Consider the following 9512-nt stretch of genomic DNA (forward strand, 5'->3'; position numbering starts at 1 on the left):
TACAACCCGACTAGAGTTTAATGCTTCACAGACTCTGAGCCTGGCAAAACCGAAAACTTCCCGTCCTCAGAAAAGTCCAACTTTTGAATTGCAGGAAAAGCAGCACCAATATTAACTGGAAACTGTTGTGAACATGAGAACTGTCAATTCTCAAGGTATGCAAAGGGTTTTGTTCTTATCTTGACTCCAAATTTCACATGATAAGTGATGGAAGAATATAAATGTGAAAGTGTTCACCTCCAAATGAAGTTCCCCAGTCTTATCTAAATGAAACTGCCATAATTTTCCATCAAAATGTTGTAAGAATTGCTGCACCCTTACAAAATATTTGATTCATAACACTGATTTTCTTTTTTATTTTTAATTTTTTGCTGCTGGGAAACTTGGATCTCCTCCCTGTGCAAGAGAGGCCCTACAGAATTTTAGGAGCTTAAAATAACCCACCTTGTGTGTGTGCACTGTTCATGAAGTACAGAGAGCTCCTGTAGCACAGGACAATCTTTTCAGGGGGAAGATCCTCGGGGCACAATGAGATCGTTGAAAGTCCCTTCCATCCCAAAATGGGACGGTTTCAGGGCCAAACCAGGAAATGTGAGTTGAGTGAGGAGCTCTGTCCCCATGGGTAGGAAGCACACCAGGAAAGGTGCTTCCCATCCTTGCAAGCTGGAGATAACACTGCACAAAGCCTCTTGCAACATCCTGGGATACAAATCCTGGAATCATTAAGGTGGGAAAACATCTCTGAGATCATCAAGTTTAACCATCAACCCAGCATCCAAGTGCCACATCCACACGTTTCTTGGACACTTCGAGGGATGGTGTCTCCACCGCTGTTCCAATGCTTGACAGCCCTTTCCATGAAGAAATTTCTTCCTATCTAACCCCCCACTGGCACAACCTGAGGCCGTTTCCTCTCGTCTCACAGGTCTGCTCACTGTGGACACTCATCTGCCTGGCCAGCGCTCACCCAGGCCAGCTCTGCTACAATAATCCCCACAGAACTCTACAGCTGCTGGTTTTGCCTGTCAGAAAACACCAACACGGAGGTGAGGTGTCCCAAAAATTCAGCGCAGGCACAACCAACTCAGCACCCCTACAAGTTCTTGCCGCCGGCTCCAAACCTTCATCAAGCCTAGAAATGAGAGGATGGCTGAGATGCCTCTCTCTGCTCAGCTTTCTGCAGGCAGGACCAGAGGAGGGGGAGAAACAACAGAGATTTATTTGTAGAGTTTTACTCCAGCCCTAAGGGCTGCACAAATCACAGCACCGTAAGGAAGGAGCCTTAAAGATCATCCAGTTCCAAAGCCCTGTCACAGAGAGAGACACCTTCCACCAGACCAGCCTTCCCTAAACCCCATCCAAGCTGTCCTGAACCAAGCTTTAAAGCTCGATTGACTTTACAAAGGCCAATTGCAAGGGGGAAGGCAGCAATGCTGACACAAGCCAAACTCAGATGAGACAACCAGAGAGTGAAAGGCTTTGCTGCTCATCCTCAGGCTTCCTTCTCACCTCCGAAAATTGCCAAAATATATTGAAAAACAATCTACACCACCACAAGCCTCCCATGCAGCTCTGTGGTTTCCCTTTGCCCTCATTCTCTGTTAGCACTGCTGCTGTGCGGGTGTAGCACCACAGGCATTGCCCTCCCGAGGCAGGCAGGGTATAGAGCTAAAACAAAAAGACAGCCCCAAAACGCTTGTGTGTGCTCCTTAATTTAAGAGGTTTTAATCTTTCACGATGGTCAAACAGCAGTTGTGCCAAAGCAGGGCATGACGCTGCCTCTGTCAAGTGGAAATGGCAGGGGAAATCAAACACAAATCTGAACTCCAGCTTTTGAGCCAGATCTGAACATCTCCATCAGGGTTTAGGGATGTCTGTCTCCCGGACCGATTCAAGGCAAAGCACTTTCAGCCTCCAGCTTCACTGAAATCAAGGAAAACTGCTTCCTTTCCGCACTACACGAGCAACTCTCAGCTCCCAGCCCAGGCAAACCGTCCTTGGCCAGTCGGAATCAGCAGCAACAGTCATCCCAAAAGCCTTTTTTTTCACTGCAAAGGAGCTGTGCCCGTACCAGGGTTACAAATATTTCAAGCTGCCAGGGCCAAAGGCTCCAGAAGGGAGATTTATAGCAATAAATAATATTAATGACACAGGCGGACGGAGCTTCTTGTCCTGAGAGCTCCAAAGGCACATGAAAAACTGCACCATAAATGTCACCACCGCAGACACCAACGATGACGAGATGCCACCTCTGGGGACGGGAGGCAACGTGGGCTTGTTCAGAATGAGATTTGGGAAGGAAAGTGAGGGAATGAGGAGCCGGATGAGCACAGCCACGCCGGCTCACAGGGCAGGCACGGGCAGGAGATGGGTCCCAGCTGGCTCAGCCTGCGTGGTGCTCCCCATCATCACCAAACCCTTGGATTGGATTGTTTGGGGGATTCAGGAGATATCCAAGCCCCAGTTCTCCCCACAGCACAGCCAAAGGACTCATCCTGTTGCTCATGAGTGGACTCAAGGCCAGGAAAAAACGTGTTGGGAAAACATAACTCAACCAGCAGCCAGAGGAGTTGGAAAGAGGGCAAAAGAAGCAATTTTAGGCCTAAACCCCAAAGGAGCAGCTGCGAGTTTAGTTGCAGATATAATAAAACATGCCTGGGGGAAGGAAGCTGTATCCTCCTGCAGCCAAGCCCACTCTCAAATGCAAAAATCCCTGCAGGGATGATGAAGGGCTGACACCCACCCCCTGTTATCCAGATAACACCCAAACACCTGGAGCTGAGGGAGCAGCAGCATCTGGCCACATCAAATTAACCACTTCTTTCCCCAGGCTGCTTAATTAAATAATACCAAGCAGTGTGCAAACATAAAATCTACATAAGAGAAACTTCTGCTTTAGCCAAGGTGAAGATTCCCTCTGCTCTTCCCACACTGCCTGATCCTCTGCCCAGTTCCAGAAGACGGATCAGCAGGGGACTCTCACCAGCAGCTCAGCTGCACATCTGGGCTCACCTCATTCCAGGCTCTGGCTTAGAAGCCATGCTGCAGCAGAAATCCCAAAACTTTGTCAGGATATCTCAGAGTCCTTCCCATGCAGGGCAAGGCTAACTCATCAATCACAACCTCTAGAGCCAGACCCTAAAGCTGCTGGAGCTTGGGGTGAGGGGTGAAGCCCTGCAAGCTCCCAGGGCAGGTGATAAATCCCACCTGGCTCACCCAAGATCACCCTGTCCACCTCGGGAAGGCTGGAAACACTCCTGGAGAGCACCAGCCCAGCAGCTGCTTCCCCGCTTGCTTGGGTTTTGGTGGCAGGACAAGGAAAGAGCAACCCATGGAAGAAGATGGGTGCAGGGATGCCAGCATTGATGCAACCAGCTGCTTCCAAGCGGGAACACGCTCCCAGTCCTACCTCTGAGCATCCTTCAACCTTCAGAATATCTCTACCTGAGGCCACAGTGTTGGTGCCTCTGCCCAGAGGACCCCAAAAGCTGCTCTGCCCAACATCCCAGAGCCCATTCCTCAGCCCCGTGGTGCCTGGGCCTGCTCGGGGCCTGGGCAAACACAACCAACACTGTGTCTTTAAAGCCACTTCAGTGCAGATGTTGTTTCCATGGTAACTAGTGGACCAAATACATTAGTGTTTCTAATAATAAACCAAACCTTCATCTTGGAAAATGTGATCCCCCCTCTCCCTTTACCACGCTCACCCTTCCTTTCTTCCTCTCCCCTCCCCTTTTGCCGAATTAAGCCAGTATTTAACAAGCAGGCCATAATTAGTAAATAATTGCCAGGGCCCAGCAACTCCCAGTGCCCAGGCAGATGGAGAAGCTTTAGGTGGAGGAGGGGGTGGCTTTGCTCTGGGAACCTGGGAACTGTTCAAAAAGGGATAAACTACTTAAAAAAAAAAAAAAAATAGAAAAGAAAAGAAAAACAAATTCAAAAGCACAAGATGGAAGAGAGGAGCCTGCAAAGCGTCTTTTGCCCACCCCAGCGCCGTCTTTAGTGCCCCGTGCTCTGACTCCGGGTGCAGCCGCCCAGCGATAATTTCTAGGAATCTCGCACTTTTTTTTTTTTTTTTTTTTTTTTTTTTTCCCTCCCGGAGGCTCCGTCCGAGACGCGGCACCGACTTCGTGTCCCCGACCGAAACTTCCCAACTCCTCCCCTCCAGGCTCCCCGATTCCAGAGTGGGACCCCCCCCCCCCTACCCGCCCCCCCCCCCAAAACTGCGTGGGGTGGCGGGAAGGACGGCGAGGCGGGGATGGAGACACGCGGGGAGGGAGGCGGAGCGGGGCGATTCCGCCCCCCCAAAATAAACCACGTGCGAAGATCCCGCGCGTGGGGGAGCCCACGGGAGCGAAGGCGCCTGCGGGGGCCGGCGGCTCCCCCACCTTTAGCGGGATTCGCGTTCCGAGGCGCAGCGCAGGGATGGAAGAAGGATGGATGGCGGAGGAGGAGGCGGCAGCCCCGATGTCAGTGCGCGAGTGTCCCCAAAGCTGCGGCCAGGGTCGGGGGGGAAGGGGAGAGGAAGGACGGCGGGGAAGGAAGGGGGAGGGTTCTGCCAAGCCTCCCGCCGTGTCGCCGCGGCCCCGGTGACACCGGACTGCAGCAGCGGCGGCCGCGCTCGGCGCTGTCCCCGCCGCGCCTCCGCGGCACCCGAGCGCCGGGGATGCTCCGCTGCATCCCGGGCGCGTCCCCTTCCCTCCCGCTTTATTCCGCGCTGTCCCCCGCGTGTCCCCGCGCCTCCCCGGCCCCGCCGCTCCCCGCTCCGCGGTGCCGCCGGCGGGACTCACCATGTCGGGGCTGAGCTGGGCTAAGATGGCGAAGGCGGAGAGCCGGTCACACAGGCACTTGGTCCGGGAGGCGTCGAGCGGGACCGTTCGGCAGCCGCGCCAGGACCAGGCGCCGGGCGGAGAGGCGGAGGCGGAGGCTCTGCTGGAGGGAGGAGAGCAGGGAGGGAGGGACGGGGCGGCGGAGCGGGGAGAGAGGGAGAGCGGCCGTCAGGGCGGGCAGGGAGGGGGCACCGCGCCCCCGCCACCCCCATCCCACCAACCCCCCCGCCGGAGCTGCACCTCCACCCTGGTCCTGGTGCGGGTCCGTCCCCGGGTCCCCCGCCCCGCTGTGATCCCTCCATCACGCACCAGACGTGGGAACGGCCCCCTGCAGTCCCCGGGCTGCCCGGTCTCACGATCGCAGTACACCTCTCCCTAATCCTATAGCCCTGTCCCACATATCCCATATACACCCCCTGACCCTATAGCCCACCTATGCCATGTGTGCACAGCCTCATCCCACACAGCTACCCCATGGATGCATAACCCTATATCTCTGCCCCACATATCCAATATACACATTCCTGACCCTATAGATCTTTCCCACATATCCCGTGTACATCTCCCTAATCCTACAGCTCTTTCCACATATCCCATATAAACGTCTCTAACTCTATATTCCTGCCCCATATATCCCATATACACCTTCCTTCCTAACCCTATAGCCCTGCCCCATATATCCCATAGACACCCCCTAACCCTATATTCCTGCCCCACATATCCCATATATACCTGTCTCACCCTCTAGCCCTGTCCCACATGTCCCATATACACCCTTTTGCCCCTATAACCCTGTCCTATTTACCCGATTTACACCTTAACCCTACAACCTTGCCCCATATGCCCCGTATACACCTTCTTAACCCTACAGCCCTATCCCACTATCCCATGTACACTTCCTCAGCCCTTTACCCAGTCCCACATATCCCATATACATCTCCTTAAGCCTACAGCCCTGCCACACTTGTTCCATACACACACCCCTAACCCCATAGCTCTGCCCCGTTTATCCCATAAACTTGTGCACACCTTCCCATCCAACACGTGGTGCACAGCCCTACAGCCCTGTGACACCCATACTGATCCACACGTGGGACACACGGATGAATGATCCTTCAGCCCTGTCCCTACACAACCTGAACACACCTCCCCATCCCTACAGCCCTCTCCCACACACCCCATTTATGGATGTAACACTACAGACCGTAAAATACACCTGGCTCGCCCCACAGCCCCACCTCTCACCCCACACACCCCCAACCCCCTGCTCCACACCCCATACAGATGTGTATAGGCCTCCCCCAGCCACAGGAACCCCGATTCACAGCTTCACCCCTCCCGTGTTCCTTCTCCAAAGGCCAGCCCAGGATCTGCCTCAGCCCTTTCCCGCATTCCCAGAATTCTGGGCACGGCAGGGATGTTCCTCCCTCATGGCCAGAGGGACCTGAAGACATCAAAGGGACAGATCCCTGCTTTGTCCTGCCATTCTTTCAGGCTGGGGAAAAGGGAAGGAGCCATAGATGGAGAAGGTCTCCATAGTCTGCATCCCACAGGTGGGGTGGTTTCATTGGGAAAAGTGATTGCAGCCCCAACTCTGTGTGAGCACAAGGGGCTAAGCCAGGGAAAAGGGGAATTTCCTGCTCTGCCCCATGTGCTGGGACAGTGGGGACCCAAAAACTGTGGTCATTTTCCACCCATTGCTTCTGTGTCTTGTCCCGTCCTATCTCCTGGGATGTATTCACGCAGGGAGCGGAGACGCAGAGAGCAAGAGCAGAAATTCAGTGGATGCGGAGATCAGCATCCCTGTGCATAACCCGGGCTTCACAGGAGCCTGAGACAGGATGTGGAGGCAGAGCAGAAGGGCGATCTGCCTTCACATGGGGAAAGATGTCCCATCTCCACAGCTGACCATCCTCAGCGGAGGGGACCTCGGCGGCAATGCCAGCAGTGAGCCCACGGCAGCTCCAGATGGAGCCAAGCTGCTCAGCAGCCCTGGGTGCATCACAGATGGCCTGGACAGCTCTGTGCTGCTGGCTCCAGAGACCTGCCCCGAGTCACAGACAAGTTCTTTGCAGGTCTCGACCAGGTGTGGGTTCTGACCTGCTCCTCACGCCACGGTTCCACGCCTCCCTCCACCTCCCCGTGCCACCGTGGCCTGGGTGACAGCACCAGCACATCCTGCTGTCATGGTCTACTCAGTGCCAGTTCAACATGTGACACTGAGCCTCCCTGAATTATTTCTGGATTGGGTCGGTTAGAGCACTGTTCATAGTTAAAAAAAAATAAAATCATTTAAAAAAAAGTAGTTTTACTGTAGAAGTTGTAGGCAATACACAGAACTTTTTTTTTTTTTTTTTTTTTCTGGTGCTCATCCAGAGCTTCCTAAGTGTCTGGACCCTACTAAATGTCCCATTCCTGGGAGTGTCCAAGGCCAGGTTGGATGGGGCTTGGAGCAGCCTGGTCTAGTGGAAGGTGTCTCTCCCTCCTTGGCAGGCAGTTGGAACTAAATAATCTTTAAGTTCCCTTCCAACCCAAACCATTCTGTGATCCTGTGGTTCTCTGTCCATTCATCTCACGGGATATAAATCTCTCTTCTCTGGGTCAGCAGCTCTTCACATGATTTTCTCTGAGCTGTCACATCATCTCTTGGAGACTTTCAGACCCTGGCATTGTTCTTTGCTCTCTTTCATGCACCTTCTGACATTCCCCAACACCCTTCTTAGAAGGGACCAGGAGATCCAAGGCCAGGGAAATCTGAATTCTGTATTCTCCCCTCTATGTCCTGCTCTTATTTCCAAGATCAGCATTATTGAGTTGTTCTGTTCATCCACTGCCACTGAGAAAAATGCCTTATTTATGATGTGTACAAATAATGACAAATTCCCAGGCTCCAACAACTGGTTCTGTATTCTCCTAGAAAGTATTAATTTAGCTTGACAAAATCTATTTTCCATAAGTTGATTGCTATTAATGCCTCTGCTTTAATGAGTGTGCTATTATTCAATTATAATCATAATATTACCCACAATCCCTAAATTTTTGGATCCCGTTTCAGATGGATATTGTGCCTACGACAGACGCGAGGCTGCTGTGCTTACACACACTCTTCTCTCCAGATTTGGGGAGCTCTTCCACCTTTCTTTTCTCGAAGAGCGATGATCCCAAATTAGTCTTAACCTGCTCTTTTAAAATCCTTGCGTTCCAAATTGCTCTGCCTCGTTACTCTTGCACGCATCTCACTCTGCTGGGTGATGTACAGCAGGTTTTCCAGCTGCTGGTGTAATGAAAAGTATTTCATTAGGCTGGGATGTGGATTAAGGAACCAGGCTCTCTTCCAATTACAGAATACCAGCGTTTATTGAAATTCCTGCATTATTATAAATAAATCTGTCATTTCGAGCTAGTAACAAACCAATACCGTCAGGATTTATTATAGGTTTAGTAGACTCTAAATTTTGCTTTTTACTCATCTTTGCTGTTCTGAAGAATAATATTCTTACACCTTTCCTTTTTTTTTTTTCCCCTCTTGTATTTTTCAAGCTTTTAATTCACATTGCTCGTTGTCAATTTATTCTTTCTCCAGATTTCCTCAACAGCTTTTACTTTCCCTCTATAACAGATTGTTGTGGGGTTTTTTTGGTAGATATTGGTGCATTTGGCTTGTGGTGGTTTTTGGTTTTTTGTTCGCTGAGGGCTTTTTAGTGCCCTGTTTATCTTTTTCATTTATGGGTTTCAGGATATCTAGAAGAGTGCTTTTAAAAGGCTCCTAATGATAGAATTTTGGAATCATAGAATGGTTTTGGAAGGGATCTTTTTTTGGAAAGATCTTTTTTTTGCCAACCTCCTGCCATGGGCAGGGACACCTTCCTCTAGACCAGATGCTCAGTGTCCCATCCAGCCTGGCCTTGGACACTTCCACGGATGAGGCACCCACAATTTCTCTGGAAAACTTGTGTCAGCACCTCTCACAGGGAAGAATTCCTTCCCAATATCCCATCTCTGCCTGCTCTCTGGCAGTTTAAAGCCATTCCCTGTGTCCTGTCACTCCAGCCCTTATCCAAAGTCCCTCTCCAGCTCCCTTGGAGCTCCTTTTAGCACTGGAAGGGCTCTGAGATGTCCCTGGAGCCTTCTGTTCTCCAGACTAAACAACCCCAGGTCTTCCAGCCTGTCCTTTCACCCTTAACTCAATCCTCAGGTGTTTTTTTTTTTTTTTTTTCTTCTTCTTCTTTTTCTTTTTTCTGTTTAAGCAGCCTTTCCCAGCAAATAGAAATGCTTAAATCTCCCATTTTTAGAGCATCAAATTTGTGCACACTGCCCCACACAGACACCCCCTGCCCCAAGGAACCTGAACTCTCCTCAAATGTGGAAATACGTTTGCCCTCACATCACTTCCAACCCCAAAGTCCAGCTTTACTCATTTACCAGCTTTCTAAGTAGACTAGGACAGATCTGAGCCATACATCAACAGAAGTAAACTCGTCCAAAAGGGGAAAAAAAAATATATATATATATATATAAAGGCAAATAAATCAGAAAACCAACAAGAGCAGGAAACCCCAGGGAAAGTATCAGAAGACAAATAACACTCCCCAGACGCTGTGCCTGGTCTCACATTCCCTTGGCAGAAAAGCTGACAGAACAGCAGTATCAGGATAAAATCTATCCAGGGCCAGAGCCACTCTT

The 9512-nt window shown here is 51.2% G+C and overlaps 1 protein-coding gene across 4 annotated transcripts in view; it reads right to left on the reverse strand.

The window, feature by feature from the left end:
* LOC120759082 (adhesion G protein-coupled receptor B1-like) overlaps positions 1–4927 on the reverse strand; it is an 87926-nt gene extending 82999 nt beyond the window's left edge. For all 4 annotated transcript variants that reach the window (XM_040077987.2, XM_040078019.2, XM_040078008.2 and 1 more), the window contains exon 1: positions 4791–4927. In XM_040077987.2, the coding sequence (XP_039933921.1) occupies positions 4791–4793 (3 nt within the window). In that variant the 5' untranslated portion in view covers positions 4794–4927. The remainder of the gene's footprint in view (positions 1–4790) is intronic.
* Between the last annotated feature and the right edge of the window lie 4585 nt (positions 4928–9512).

The sequence above is a fragment of the Hirundo rustica genome, chromosome 1 (assembly GCF_015227805.2).
Source record: "Hirundo rustica isolate bHirRus1 chromosome 1, bHirRus1.pri.v3, whole genome shotgun sequence".
In the NCBI taxonomy this organism is placed as follows: domain Eukaryota; kingdom Metazoa; phylum Chordata; class Aves; order Passeriformes; family Hirundinidae; genus Hirundo; species Hirundo rustica.